This window comes from Balaenoptera musculus, chromosome 5 (genome assembly GCF_009873245.2).
Source record: "Balaenoptera musculus isolate JJ_BM4_2016_0621 chromosome 5, mBalMus1.pri.v3, whole genome shotgun sequence".
Classification (NCBI taxonomy): domain Eukaryota; kingdom Metazoa; phylum Chordata; class Mammalia; order Artiodactyla; family Balaenopteridae; genus Balaenoptera; species Balaenoptera musculus.
The window spans coordinates 7098564-7114648 of NC_045789.1; the positions used below are offsets into that span (position 1 = coordinate 7098564).

At 40.3% G+C, this 16085-nt stretch overlaps 2 protein-coding genes across 2 annotated transcripts in view; one reads left to right on the forward strand and one right to left on the reverse strand.

Moving 5' to 3' along the window:
- Positions 1-1596, forward strand: part of TMA16 (translation machinery associated 16 homolog) — a 41701-nt gene extending 40105 nt beyond the window's left edge. The window contains exon 7 of the mRNA XM_036853478.1: positions 400-1596. Within this exon, the coding sequence (XP_036709373.1) occupies positions 400-580 (181 nt within the window). The 3' untranslated portion in view covers positions 581-1596. The remainder of the gene's footprint in view (positions 1-399) is intronic.
- A 5748-nt stretch (positions 1597-7344) lies between these two features.
- Positions 7345-16085, reverse strand: part of MARCHF1 (membrane associated ring-CH-type finger 1) — a 338485-nt gene continuing 329744 nt past the window's right edge. Inside the window, exon 6 of the mRNA XM_036853192.1 lies at positions 7345-8932. Within this exon, the coding sequence (XP_036709087.1) occupies positions 8634-8932 (299 nt within the window). The 3' untranslated portion in view covers positions 7345-8633. The remainder of the gene's footprint in view (positions 8933-16085) is intronic.

The following is a 16085-nucleotide window of genomic DNA, read 5'->3' on the forward strand; positions in this document are numbered from 1 at the left end:
TTCCAGGATGATGTAGTTCCTACTTCTGAGATTCTTGATACCATATATGTCCTAATAGAGGGAAGTGTTTGGGTTAGGGAGAATAAAAGAATGGAACGGAGTTTCCTTGTAACTTTTGCCTAATGTTTTCCTGCATTGCTTTGGAAATTTTGAATGTGTGGAATTGTCTGTGCAGTTAACCGCTATTGTAGATTAATGAGAAAGTGCAGTAAGTATGGAAAAAGCAAACCTCAGTTCTTGGGACATTATTTTTTTTCTAGTGCATTTATATTGTTTCCTTCTAGTGCATTTGAGTCTGCTGTAAATTTATAAACTTTCTTCTGCTTAGTTTTGAATGTTGACTTTATTACTTCCCTACCTCACCCCTCACCAACCCTCTGCATTCTCTCTTTTGTCTAGGGAATGGGATTTTGATCTGAAGAAATTGCCAAACATTAAAATGAGAAAAATCTGTGCTAATGATGCAGTGCCTAAGAAGTGTAAGAAGAAAACTGTGACAGCTGTAGACAGAGATTTAGGAGAATTGGAACTGAAAGATGAATCAGGTGACACAGATGAGGAGATGACTGCAGTGGTCTAATTGTCTTTACTTGAGTTGAAAATAAATAATTTGAGAACTTCAATTTACACTTGAATTGATTACGGTAAATAATTGTCTCTATGCAGCAATTTGCTGTTTAGCTTATTCTCTTATGTGATGAGAATCCCATTTTCAGTTTCAAAAACAGTGTTATGATTTTTACTTAAAAATGAATGTTGCTTTATGTTTACATTGTTAGACTGGGTAGAAATGCTCTGCAAAATCCATTTAATCTGAATTTCTGGGGCTGGGAGAGCAATATGAACGGGGACAAAAAAAATGTTGTAATTTTTCCCCTCATGTCTACTTAGAATCACCTAATCTCACATTTTGGGGCATGGGCAGCAGCTGTTTGCTAGAAGGTTACTGTGGTACTTCTTGAGCAGTGACAATGGCAAAATTGCCTTTTAGTAATATGTTTTACTCTTCTTCCTCTTACACATTAAAGCTATTTTCTTTCCTTTTAAAATAGGGAAAATGTGATACGGAATTTATATACATTTATGGATTGTACATTGCTGTTATTTATTAACTTTGAGCCAGAGTTAGTTAAATGGTTTAAAAAAACCAGTAACTATTCTTGTTTTGTTTATCTCCTGCATTTAACCTGTTATCTTGATAAAGGGGATGAATGATTTCAGGTTAGCTCTTTGGGTTTGTATATTATTTTTTGCTCTCTCATTGTGAAAAGTGATAGGTTTTATTTGTGGAAACAGAACTAAAGATTAGAAAACTAGTCATTTCAATTATCTTATTTTTTCTTCTAAGAGATAGGTTAAATTGACATATAACAGGATTTCTAGTATCATGAAAAACATGGATGTGGTTGAATGTTCTTCACAGAACTTGTTAAATGCAGGTGTCTTCTGGTCTGTTTCCTGAAGAATGCAATGCAGGAGTATGTGAGTATTTTCAAGGAAAAAAAATGCTGTATGACGTAACTAGGTATCAACTAAGTCTTGTTAACAGTTGTTTTTACTTCAGAAAATTAAAAATAAAACATTTCTATGATTTTACTTCTGAAGGTTCTAATTATTTAATGTTTAATGATTTAACTGATGCTGCCTTGCTTTGGCTTTAAGTAATCTGTGCAAAAGTATGGTTTTATGGTTATATAATAAGTTCCTATCTCTTTAGTCATTGGAAAATTTCCTTCTCCTTTTTTGGGGGGAGGGGATTCATTTTTACTTTCAAAATGGCCATAAAAACTGAGCCATAAATTACAGTAAAGAGAATAAAAACCGTTTTGTCTGGTCTGATATTTAAAAAACATTACTGTTAGGTAAATAACTTGTGAAAATAGCAGATCATTCTCCCCCTCAAACATTTGTCCCTGGTTTTCCCTATGCTTTCAAAGCAAAAAGTATAACAAGCTATACTGCTTGGAACCAGAACGGATAAATATTTGTTGAACGAGTGACTTTAGGATGGTAGTTGTCACGTGGCTCCTGGCTGGACCACGGTGGCCGAAGAGATCGTTTGTCTTTAGACTGGTGCTCTCAGAGGGCCCTTTAGCCTCCGCCTGTGGAGCGCGCTCCTTCTTCAGTGACACTTACCGGCCCCTTTTCGGTGAGCGTTACACCTTCGTACGGTGGCTTCTTCAGTCCATGGCCGTGGGACAGAGTAAGACGAACACTTCGTTGGCACTTCTGTGTCAACTGGTGGCTGGCAAGTAGTAAAATGGAATGGCAGACAGCATTGTAAATATTTTAGATGTTGCCGGCCAAATGCAGTTTCTGTGGCATATTCTTTTGTGTATATGTGTGTGTTTTACCACCCTTTAAAAATATAAAACCCATTGTGGCCATACCCAAATAGGCTGCAGGCTGGATTTGACCTGCTTGCCACAGTTTGCCAACCCCTGGTCTACATCAGCAAGCTGAGCTCCATGGACTTGGGCTAATGATACGTTTCTAAGCTCAGACCCGGTAACTGGTATCTGCAGTCTCTGTTCCTAATATCTGCCACTTCTTGCCTTGCAGACATAGATCTCTCTTTGGGACTCTGTTCACCTCAAATAGCCTTTTCTACTCTTGTAATGCTTATGCTTCAGGGCAGGAGGTTGAATAGGTGTCCTCTTTGGTATGTTTATTTGATGGGGTATAATTTTATTTCTGACCACTTTTATTTTTTAAAGAAGTTTTGGGTTCACATCAAAGTCAAGAGGCGGGTAAAGAGATCTCCCGTCTACCGCCTTGCCCCACATGCCTGGCGTCCCTGCCAGCCTGCCCCTGACTGACGTCCCCCGCCAGACGGTACCTTTGTTACAGCGGATGAACCTGCATTGACGTCCAGCACATTGGAATGAAATTCACATGCCGTACCATGGCCAGAGAGGCCTGACATGATCTCATTCCTGACGGTGTCTCCAACCTCAGCTTGTTTCCACGTGCCCTTGGCTGGCTTCATTTCAGACACGCTGGCCTTCTGTCCTTTCCTAGGGTGGGACGGAACTCTGCCGGCACCCTGATGACTGTGTGTGTGTCCACCGAGGCCAGGCCTGGTCGCAGCTAAGCGGAGCCTTAGAAGAATGCGGTGTGGTCTTCTCGGGAGAGGAGGACATAGGACGCTTGTGAGGAAGTACCCCAGGGCGCTCCACATTCGCCTCCCTGTCTTCCGGGGAGGACAAGTGCGGCGGGTGGTCATCGCCTCCCGGGTTCCGATGAAGCACGAGACTGTCCTGCCTCGGTCTCGGGCGTAGCTGCAGGCTGCACAGCTGCTTAGCCGCATCATGGAATTGGCTTCTCAGCAACGGGCGTCCTGCCCCGGATAGTGTGTTATCCCCTCCTCTGGCCCCTTTTTTCTCTGTGCCTTCACTTGGGACGAGAGCCCTGGGGAGCTGGCACCTCTGTTCATCTTTGTTTTGCCATCTCTGTAAGTGATGAACTTACTCTAACAAGGGCTTGTTTCCCTACTGGCTGAACCTTGCTGGGCATTTCTTGTTCAGGACTTTGCTGCCTATCTTGCCGTTTCCCTGAGTTAAAGCATCCACCCCACCCTTGCTGCCCTTGGTACCCGTCACAGCTCCCAGTTTTAGATCACTGGCTGAACACACAGTGACAATGATCTGTGATCTAGGTGTGTTGTAACTTGGGAGGTGTGAGAAGACTACACGTGTGGGTACCCAATTTGGGCAGAAGAATGAGCTCGTACAATTAGTCTAGTAGGCCGGCAGGCACCCTGGCCAGGTAGTCTGTTGACCCGCCGGATTCAGGCTTAGAAGTTGGGGCTTTGGAGGGGGACATTTTCTTCACTAATCAATCACCAGACCTCCTCTTAGGTTAGAAATAGATTCCAAAGTCTTTCTCTTAGTATTTATTATCTCTGGGTAGAAAAATGCTGTCATATTTTTTTGTATATCCAAGCCTTATTCATGAGAAAATCCTCTCTCTAGATTACATAGTGACTTTTCTTAAAGTTTTTTTTTCTTCTTCTTTAAAACAGGGTTTGAAAGTCTGTATAGATTATTTGCATTGGTTTTCCCTTGTTAATGCACCTGTTTAATCCTTCCTAAAGTGTCATGGGTTGATCAACCTATGTTGGCCTTAAAATACGTTCAGTCCCTGCTTAAAAACCCAGACCATTATAAAATCTTAAGAACTCGGGCTTCCCTTGTGGCGCAGTGGTTAGGAATCCGCCTGCCAATGCAGGGGACACGGGTTGGATCCCTGGCCCGGGAGGATCCCACACGCCACAGAGCAACTAAGCCCATGAGCTACAACTACTGAAGCCCGTGCGCCTGGAGCCCATGCTCTGCAACAAGAGAATCCACCGCAATGAGAAGCCTGCGCACTGCAACGGAGAGTAGACCCTGCTCGCTGCAACTAGAGAAAGCCCGTGTGCAGCAACGAAGACCCAACGCAGCCAAAAATAAAGCAAGTAAATTTATATATTAAAAAAAAAATCTTAAGGCTGTTTGAATGTTGCAGATACAAATCTGCAGAAATCCAGGTAAGTTAGGCAAAAAATATAGAAACCACAACAAAGGTTTGGATCACTTGTTTAATATACAAAGTCTTTCTTTCACAGGTAATTATTTTCTTTTCCTTAATTTGTCTTAGTACACATTATTCACAAAACAGTAAATTGTTAATGCAAGAGAATTAGGTAAAACCAAAAAAGTACAAATGCTCAATCCCCAAAATTGCACACAGTTAAAATAATTTTTCCTCGTTTGTTTTAATGCAGTTTCAAATGGGCTTTCTTCAGATGTGGAGGAAACACTGCAGCCCAAAATAACAGTACTTCCTTTCAACTGTATTGGTAGGTAAAATAGCACCTTTGGGCTGACTTAAGGAAAGAAAACTAATTTTCATCTTTCTTAATTAAAGTGTGAGTCCTACACAATTACCGTATGACAACTACAATAATGATAAGTTTTAAGAGCTCTACTTTGTTCCAAAATATTCATTGGCATGGCAAGGAAAGGTAAATTGTGTCAGGCAGATGCAAAAATCTTCCTCCCCACCTCACCTCCATGACAATTAGAGTATCTTAGTGATGTCATTGCTCTAATGAGCTAGTTTTCCAGCCAAAATAAATAGATGTTTTAGGGACCTTTTGCAAAACAAGATAAGTGTGACTATGTGGCCATCTCTCTGGAACTATAATCACATGTAACAGCAGCTCGGAGTGAGAATAAATAGATGTTTTAGGGACCTTTTGCAAAACAAGATAAATGTAACTATGTGGCCATCTCTGGGACTGTAATCACATGTAACAAGCTCGGAGTGAGATTTAATCCTAGGGCATTTTGAAAGACTCCTTCAGAGTATATACCTGTCTTCCTTTTATTTCTCCATTGCTTTATGTCCCAAGTCGATGGGAACATTTTTGTTTTGTTTTTTTACATTTTGTTTGTACTTAAGTTTAATTGCCCTTTGGGCTTCACTTTAAAAAAAATACTGGATTTCATATCTTTACAATTTAATCTTTGATCTTATACAATTAGAGTGACAATTCTTTAAAAAATCAACAGCATAAATATACGTTTTCTGGTATTGATAATACCACAGATTCATGATGATAAAAAGCCAAGGTTGTAGCAGAACTATAAGTTTATTCTTCAATTTCAGTTCTTTGTTTCAATTGCATTTTATTTCTTACATAAGCAGGTGAGCATGCTTCAAAAAATTGCCATTCCGGAGAGCAGTTTTTCTTTTTGAAGGGTATATCCAGTCCACAAAAGTGTTGTCACAAAGCCAAACCCGGTCATTGAAAGGACAAATGTACCGTTGCCACACAGAACATAAAGAAAAGAATCAACATTAGGTTTCAAATGCACATAGTTATTTCAGATGGTTTGAACTATCAACAACAGCCATTACGGGAAAACTTCCAAAGATTTAAATTCGGGAGTTCAGTGTTTAAAAAAGAATAGCAGAATAATGTTGACTTTTAATGTGTTAGGGAGCTATATTATTTTCTCATTTCAAGAAAGTCAAAGCCTATTCAAGTTCATTTTGAGAATTTACGTATGGTTTTAAAACACCATGTCATTTTTTATCATTAATACAGTAATGCTTATATTTACTTTTCATACTAGAATTTCTTAGTGTTCAGTATGCCCCTTAATAAATTATTATTTATTAAGCCAATCGTCTTCCACTGTGAAATTATGCACTTACCTATATTGCTAAAGTTCGGACAGAATTTAAATGGTATTTTATGGTATAATTCAGGTAAAATAATCCTTTTCCTTACAGAGCAAACAAAAGAGAAATCAACATTTCTTTGTTTGCTGGTGGCTAGATTTTGTTCCCTCAGGAATATTTGTAAACAATTGTTGCCATTGCTAAACCTCAGGAGAAATGGATTGGTAAAATGCTTAGGGAAATTATCAGAAAAAAATGAATCACGTTTAATCCCTTGGGTGAGGTGCCATGATTAAATCACCTAAAGCTTCATTATCCATGAGTGTATTTATCTTAAACCTTGAAAATGGAAATTTAAGGAGTTAATACAAAGTCCAGGTTGTTTAAGCTTCCTATATTTTTAATTACACCACTATGTCTTTATTTGTGCAGAAATTTTGGTCCAGTTTAGTTGCCTCAACTTAGTTTTTCCTGTGCCTTCATTCTGCACTCCTACAGCAAGTTTTAAGAAAGATGGGTTTTAAACCTTTTGTTTCCTGCCTGACTGAATACCTTGACGTTTTTCTCACGTATATACAGGAACAAACACATGCCACACACACACGAAGTTGATACTGTTGACCTTTGCTCTATTTCTAGGAACTGGGACTATCTGGACTCAGTGTCAGCCACTACTCGTATCGTGTCAACCTTCTCCTCAGTAAAAGGTGATTTATTTCTCTTTTCTTTCCCTACGGTAACCTGTGAGGAAAAAGCCCACTGACCATTTACAAAGTGCATCGGTGTGATACCCAGATTTGTGCAATGCGATACCCATGCTTTGGTTCTATGGCCATCACGGTTGCCTTTTCACAATAATAAATACGACAGCTAGCAAAAATAAATCACCTCGTTTTATGTAAGACATCTCTCTTTGACAGGCCACTATATTTATAATCATTAATCTAGCTCACTGCTATGTCATTCACACTTCAGTTTTACATGAATATGCAAAGAATACAATAATCAACTGAACTGTCAAACCTAAACAATTCAATTTATTACTTATCACAGAATCTGTTGAATATTTTTGCGTTCCAGCTGAGCAAGGGAAATACTGTCAGCTTTTTAAAATACAGTCTAAATGCTTGGTCATAACTACTCATCTGTCAAGTTGACACCTCATAAAAAAAAAGGTACGTTTGACTTACTTAACAAAGAAAGATATTAAATTTTTATTTTCCCTATTATAAGTGCTTCATAGTAGCAAACAAGTTAATTTCAGAACTTACTGCTGGCAGATTGCTTTATAGTTTTGTTTTTTCACCCTTTAGAGAAATGGTAACTTCATCTAACTATTAACCAAGATATTTAATTTGATTAATTTAGTGCTTTGTAAAATAGTATTTGTGATACTTTGAATAAAAGAATGAATTAAGCTGCTGTTTTGAAAGAAAGATTCAGTTGTTAAATGAAGCAGAGGCTTTGTCTCTAATTTTAGGGCTGCACTAGCCAATAAGTTTAATTCAAATTGAGCTATGCTGTAAACATTATGGATTTTGAAAACTTGGTTCATAAAAAAAGATGTAAAATAACTCAATACTTTTTTTATATTGATGACGTTGAAATGATAACTTGGGTATATAGTGTTAAATAAAATATATTATCAAAATTCATTTCACCTATTTATTTTTACTTTTTCTAATGGGGCTACTAGAAAATTTAAATTTGCATATGTGGCCTTCATTTGTGGCTCACATTATATTTCTGTTGGACAACACTGTTTTAGAGGGTCCAGGTGGAGCATACAAGGCTCCTGTGGGTATTTAACAGAGCTAATTAAACCCCAAAATCTCTGAAAATCATGATTTAAACATAATTCCAAGTGTCAATATCTTCAAATGTGTATTGCATCTATTTTAAAAACATGCATCTGTCAAAACAACTGGACTCCACTATAGCCATAAAAACCTGTTAGCTGTCGAAGTATGAATATCAAAATATGCATCTTCTGAGTGAGTTTGCTTCTGATGTGCCTTAGGGATAATGCAGACAATTTCAAGCTTAAAACCAAATGTGTTTGTCATTTCCAGATGAGAGAGTTAACATTACGAGGCCCTAGAAGAAAGACACATTGCAATTCAAGTCCGTATTCTTGACCTTGCCCTGTTACTGGGAAGACTCATGGGTCTGTCCAGTTAGTCTCTCCTCGTTGCCTGAAAGCATCCCTTGCTCCAGCGGCCCTGGTCTCAGAAATCATTCTCCAGCCAACGTTGCACATTTTCTCTTCACACTGGAGACTGCTTCATGGGCTCTGACCATCTGGTGTTTCTTCTCCTTTCCTTTTTGAGCAAAGTGAGGACAAGTGAGTCAGAAAGAGGAGAGACGATAAAGAGGGTGGCTAACTCAGGATCACGTCTGTCACTTGTAGTGGCTGAGGGCCAGGCGATCCTCCAGTGACACGCTCCCGGCCGGCCCCGTCACACGGGTATGACTTCGGGGGGGCCGCCCTCCGAAGGCGGCGGTGCGTCGGTCCCCGTTTGTAAGGCAGGCACTGCCCCGGCGTCCTTGGCGTCCGTGTTCACCGTGCAGGAGCAGTTCTTCTCCAGCCTCTTGGCCATGTCGGGGCAGTTCTGCACAAAGATGACGCGGTTGTAGGCCTTCAGCCTGCGCCACAGCTGAGCGTAGACCTTGCACTGTACGTACATGAAGACCAGACCTCCCGTGAAGCCAATGGCCACCACGACCAGTTTTGTCCAAAATGGCCATTCAAGGACACCTTTGAGATAAAAGGGAGAACGTTACCACCGAGTCTTTATTGATGGATTTGCTGATTTTTTTCCCTGTGGTTCCTTCAGAGGATCATGCCAGCCTGTTAATATTGCATAGATCAGGAATGTATTCTTAACAACTAGTAAGAATTATAACCTGATTGCTTAATTGCTTTAAATATTCTCCAGGTACTGCCAAAACTGTGCATGAAGAGATTCTCTCCCCTACCACTGTAATGATGTCTCTCATCTCTCTTAGCCATCAAGAACCTACTGTGATCATCAGATACTACATCAGATACTTACTTCGACATTTATTCCTTACGGGTAAATCTTTAAGGAAGGATAGCGCACATACTGAGTGAAAGAATCAGACTTTAGGATCCTCTTAAGGTAACGTAATAGGTACATGCGTGGGATTGTACCCATGGGTCCCCTCCCCACCCTCATTACCTTTAAAATTAAAAAAAAAAAAAAAAAGAAAGAAGCTGCCACATCTCAGAATTCCTGAGTACAGACATGCATAAGATTTAGGATTTTAGTCACTCGTTTTATCAATCTTATATTTTGTTACTGAGAACCATCTCTTTCTTAGACATCAATCAGTATTTTCTCTTAATTTCCATCACCATAACTAGAAATGGACTTTCTTTCACAAAGAGTTTTTAAAACTATGTCACGAGCGTTTCTGTAACTACAACAGTATTTAGGCCACACATAATTATAAATGTTAAATATATGATGGTCAAGAGACCAGCTCTTGCCAACATGAGGATGGTGTGGAGGACGTGATAGCTGCCTTCATTCCTGTGAGAGGCTGTCAAGTACAAGAGAAGGGGGGGGTTGGAAACCACACTTTAGGGAAGTCGGGTTTTACTTACTTATAACAGTGAAGAGAGTCATAAGAAACATCCTGTCTGCATTTTGTAAGAGTGCCATTTATGAATACTTTATGCTTCTGGAAGCAAAATGGACCCCTGCCCCGTTTGCGTCACGTTGAAGGGCTTGCCTTGCTCCTTCCTCCTGTCTCTGCAGGGAGAGCAGGCCTGACTCACTGAGCTGGGGGGCCAGCAGCTCACAGCTGGGGGTGGCTGTGTGCCCGGGGCCGCTGAGCAGCGCCTGGACGTGGTGACCGTTACACCTGGTGCGGGGCGGGGGCTGCTGGCTCAGCAAGTCCTGTGACGCTGCTTTGCCGGCATCCCGCAGCGTGTGGGACAGCAAGGGGTTACCTAGTCCGGAGTGCCGCGAGTGCTGAGGCTGAGGAGCCCTGTTGCAGAAGATGATCACTGAAGGTCCTTTATTTAGACACTTGCAGGGAAGACTCACTCAGTATACAAATACGACACCTTGGGCTTCTCCAAATTTAGAAGGATTTTTGCTCTCAGCTGTTCCATTGAGCAGTAGTGTCTCCTTGTTTAGAAGGATGTTAACCACAGACAAGCTGAAGCGTGCTTTGTCTCCCATTGTTAGGGAAATCCCCATGGATTACATCTCATTTTCCCCTCTGATTCCTAAGTCACACTACCACCTGTGCCCTGGAAGTGCCTGGAGAGTCCCTCCTTCCAAGCCTTTGCCCATGCTATATTTCTTCTTCTCTCAGAATTTTGCTTCTCTATTTCTGCATGTCTACCTGTCCCACAAAACCTGACTCGGAAATAATAATTTCCAGCTGGGAATAAACGTTCTCACTCTTCCAGTTTCATGTTATTTCTTACACTTGTGGCATGAGTCGCTCTCTGACAAAAGTTGTTCTCTGCTGTGCCATAATCTTGACAGTGCAGGATCTACGTCTGGTTGGTCTTTGTTTTCCACCCTGCCTTGCTCAGTGGACATTTTAGGGATGAATGAAAGCTTTTAAAGTTCTAACTTTGATATATGCCTTTCTCTGTCTGACTGACTTCACTCAGTATGACAACCTCTAGGTCCATCCATGTTGCTGCAAATGGCATTATTTAATTCTTTTTTATGGCTAATATTCTATTGTATATATGTACCACATCTTCTTTATCCATTCCTCTGTTGACAGACATTTACGTTGTTTCCATGTCTTGGCTATTGTAAATAGTGCTGCTATGAACACTACTGGGGTGCTGTGTCTTTTCGAATTACGGTTTTCTCTGGATATATGCCCAGGAGTGGGATTGCTGGATCATACGGTAGTTATATATTTAGTTTTTTAAGGATCCTCCATACTGTTCTCCATAATGGTTGTAACAATTTACACTCCCACCAACAGTGCAAGAGGGTTCCTTTTCTCCACACCCTCGCCAGCATTTATTGTTTGTAGACTTTTTGATGATGGCCAGTCTGACTGGTGTGAGGTGATACCTCAGTGTAGTTTTGATTTGCATTTCTCAACTAATTAGTGATGTTGAGCATCTTTTCACGTGCTTTTTGGCCATCTGTATTGCTTATATGTGTAATCTAAAAAAATGGTACAAATGAACTTACTTACAAAACAGAAATAGAGTCACAGATGTAGAAAACAAACATGATTACCAAGGGGGGAAGGGGGGGAGGGATAAATTGGGAGATTGGGATTGACATACACACACTACTATATAAAAAAATAGATAATTATTAAGAACCTACTGTATAGCACAGGGAACTCTAGTCAATACTCTGTAATGACCTATATGGAAAAGACTCTAAAGAGTGGCTATATGTATAACTGATTCACTTTGCGGTACAGCAGAAACTAAAGCATCACTGTAAAAAAAGCTCTAACTCTGATTGCTGTGCCTCAATCTTTTCAAAATAACCAGAAGTGACAGCTTTTCTTCACTTGTTAGTGAAGCTCCGCTTTGTTGGACAAGCTGAAGAAGACTCTATCCTTGCCCCACCTCTCCTTCCAGAAACAGTGACCAGAACCCATGATATACCTGAGAATACGCGCCAGGAGTAACCAGCTGCCATTTTCTCCATCAGTTCTCAGAGACTCTGACCCCTGCACTTCCTTTCCACAAGGTGTCTCTGAATCGATTTCCTCTGCTCAAGTCATTCTTCCTTTATACGTTCCTGGGGAGTCAAAGCTCCGGCGATTTCCCTAGACAAAGTTTGCAGAGTACTCCACACCCCACATCCAGAAGCCATTTGGGTGCAAACCCATTGTCCAGACGACCATCGTCTTTCAGAGACAGGCTGAGCTTTCTCTTTGCCTTTCACTAAGTGGGCAGGATTTTTGTTTTCTTTAGAAATTATTGAGCAGTTATAAGATTTTACCTTGGAAAACTCACTAAGGACGTCATGAGAGGAGATGCCAAAATGGGGCTAAATGGATTTTTCAAGATTGTTTTCATTCACTGGTGAGATGCATTTGCTTCCTTTTAGTTTTATTTTTTAATTTTTTAATTTTTTTTTTTGGCTGCGTTGGGTCTTCCTTGCTACTCACCAGCTTTCTCTAGTTGTGGCGAACAGAGGCTACTCTTTTTTTGCAGTGCGTGGCTTCTCATTGCGGTGGCTTCTCTCATTGCGGAACTTGGGCTCTAGGCGTGTGGGCTTCAGTAGTTGTGGCGTGTGAGCTCAGTAGTTGTGGCTCGCAGGCTCTAGAGTGCAGTCTCAGTAGTTGTGGCGCACGGGCTTAGTTGCTCTGCAGCATGTGGGATCTTCCCGGACCAGTGATCAAACCCGTGTCCCCTGCACTGGCAGGCGGATTCTTAACCACTGCGCCACCAGGGAAGTCCCGTGCTTTCTTTTATTGAGACTTAGCACGTTGTCTTCATAGTCAATTATGTTGGACTAGTCAGTTCTGTGCTGTCTTCCGTGAAAAAGAAAGAAGGTACACAATAAGGAAGGGTTGAGGTGAAGAAGGGATGCACAGGGACGTGTTCCTTGTGGACCCCTTGTGTAACCCAAGGAATTCTTTGAAGCTGGAGCCTGAACTCGGAAATGCCAAGAGCACAAAGTTGACCCCACTTGCCAGTTCAGAAGATGAATTTGGAAGATCCATCTTCAGACAATTCAATCATCTGTGTTTTTTTCTCTGAAGCCCAAGGGTCTCTCTCTACTTCTGCCTTTCTGCTTGGGATCTTTCTGCAAGGCTTTCTGGAGGTGCAGGAGTCAATGCTCTGCCCATCCCTACCTCCTAAGCACTGATGGGAGACGATGCTTGGGAATTCTTGGGCAAGAATTGGAGGAGCAGATATTTTGTCAGTCATCATTTTCTAAGGAAATGGGAATCTTCTCTTGCTCATAATAGATGCATTTTAATTGATGCATTCACTTTTCATATTGTCATGTCAATCCCACAAAAATGGGCAATAAATTCTCAAACCGTCTCAATATACAGTTGTTAAAAGTCTTCTTCCAGGCCTCTTTTTTAATAATTGCATATGTGTGATGTGGCCCTTGAGGGCTGCAACAATATCCGTGCCATCCCAAAACAATGGACCTGCTAATAGGCTTCCCAGGAAAGGCTTAAGATGGTCTGTAGATTTGTCCTGTGATAACGGTATTGAAGACTTCACAAATTATAGAGTTACGTGAATCAAATGCTACATTCCATCTTCCTGAAAGTGCAGTGCTACCAGAAACACAGAAATCAGTACACAATTTGTAAAGAAGTGTAAAGGGTGAGTGAAAGCACTTTAGACAAATAAGAGCACAGAGACCGTTCAGCTCATCCTAGGCTCTGCATCTAGGCAAGATTTTTCTAGCAAGCCAGAGAGGGAAATGAGGAAGTCCAGGTAAAATTAACTGTATTTATAGAAATTGAATGTAAACATGATAAAAGAGTAAGGTAAACATGATGAAAGAGTAAAACCTGTAACTTTTTTGCATAAAAAATCGCCCAGATCTTCCTCAACACATCCTCCATTGAGGTTGCATCAGGAGACAGGGATTGGGGTGAAGGGCATTTCCCCTCAGGAACCTGAGACTAGAGTTTGTTAATCCACAGGACCACTGCCACTGACTGTCTCTTTCATTTCCTTTATAGTCACTATTTTCTCACTTTCACTCTGAGAAGGTCCCCCTTTCCTGGCTAAGAAATACCCCAATCTCAAATAATTCAGACTTGTATTCAATTCCTTTGCAGATCAAACCTTACAAAGATTTCCCTTATTATGGTTAATGGCTTCTGAAGGGCTGTTTTTTTCAAGAATGAAGGGATTTTGCATAGGGAAATAGCCCCATTTCACATATTTGTAATCTTTTCCTTAACTAGTTTTTTTTTTTTTAAACATCTTTATTGGAGTATAATTGCTTTACAATGCTGTGTTAGTTTCTGCTTTTTAACAAAGTGAATCAGTTATACATATATCCCCATATCTCCTCCCTCTTGTGTCTCTCTCCCACCCTCCCTATCCCACCCCTCTAGGTGGTCACAAAGCACTGAGCTGGTCTCCCTGTGCTATGCGGCTGCTTCCCACTAGCTAGCTATTTTACATTTGCTAGTGTATATATGTCAATGCCACTCTCTGACTTCGTCCCAGCTTACCCTTCCCCCTCCCCATGTCCTCAAGTCCATTCTCTATGTCTGCGTCTTTATTCCTGTCCTGCCCCTGGGTTCTTCAGAACCATTTTATTTATTTATTTATTTATTTTAGATTCCATATATATATGTGTCAGCATACATTGTTTTTCTCTTTCTGACTTGCCTCACTGCATGACAGATTCTAGATCCATCCATCTCACTACAAATAACTCAATTTCATTTCTTTTTATGGCTGAGTAATATTCCATTGTATATATGTGCCACATCTTCTTTATCCATTCATCTGTCGATGGACATTTAGGTTGCTTCCATGTCCTGGCTATTGTAAATAGAGCTGCAATGAACACTGTGGTACATGACTCTTTTTGAATTATGGTTTTCTCAGGGTATGTGCCCAGTAGTGGGATTGCTGGGTCATATGGTAGTTCTATTTTTAGTTTTTTAAGGAACCTCCATACTGTTCTCCATAGTGGCTGTATCAATTTACATTCCCACCAAAAGCGCAAGAGGGTTCCCTTTTCTCCACACACTCTCCAGCATTTATTGCTTGTAGATTTTTTGATGATGGCCATTCTGACTGGTGTGAGGTGATATCTCATTGTGGTTTTGATTTCCATTTTTCTAATGATCAGTGATGTTGAGCATTCTTTCATGTGTTTGTTGGCAATCTGTATATCTCCTTCGGAGAAATTTCTATTTAGGTCTCCTGCCCAATTTTGGATTGGGTTGTATGTTTTATTGATATTGAGCTGAATGAGCTGCTTGTAAATTTTGAAGATTAATCTTTTGTCAGTTGCTTCATTTGCAAATGTTTTCTCCCATTCTGAGGGCTGTCTTTATGTCTTGTTTATGGTTTCCTTTACTGTGCAAAAGCTTTTAAGTTTGATCAGGTCTCATTTGTTTATTTTTGTTTCATTTCCATTTGTTAGGAGGTGGGTCAAAAAGGATCTTGCTGTGATTTATGTCATAGAGTGTTCTGCCTAGGTTTTCCTCTAAGAGTTTTATACTGTCTGGCCTTATATTTAGGTCTTTAATCCATTTTGAGTTTATTTTTGTGAATGGAGTTAGGGAGTGTTCTAATTTCATTCTTTCACATGTAGCTGTCCAGTTTTCCCAGCACCACTTATTGGAGGCTGTATTTTCTGCACTGTATATTCTTGACTCCTTTATCAAAGATAAGGTGACCATATGTGCCTGGGTTTATTTCTGGGCTTTTCTATCCTGTTCCATTGATCTACATTTCTGTTTTTGTGCCAGTACCATACTGTCTTGATTATTGTAGCTTTGTAGTATAGTCTGAAGTCAGGGAGCCTGATTCCTCCAGCTCCATTTTTCTTTCTCAAGATTGCTTTGGATATTTGGGGTCTTTTGTGTTTCCATAAAAATTGTGAACTTTTTTGTTCTAGTTCTGTGAAAAATGTCATTGGTAGGTTGGTAGGGATTGCATTGAATCTGTAGATTGCTTTGGGTAGTATAGTCATTTTCACAATGTTGATTCTTCCAATCCAAGAACATGGTATATCTCTCCATCTATTTGTATCATCTTTAATTTCATTCATCAGTGTCTTATAGTTTTCTGCATATAGGGTTTTTTTCTCCTTAGGTAGGTTTATTCCTAGGTATTTTATTCTTTTTGTTGCAGTGGTAAATGGGAGTGATTCCTTAATTTCTCTTTCAGATTTTTCATCATTAGTGTATAGGAATGCAAGAGATTTCTGTGCATTAAT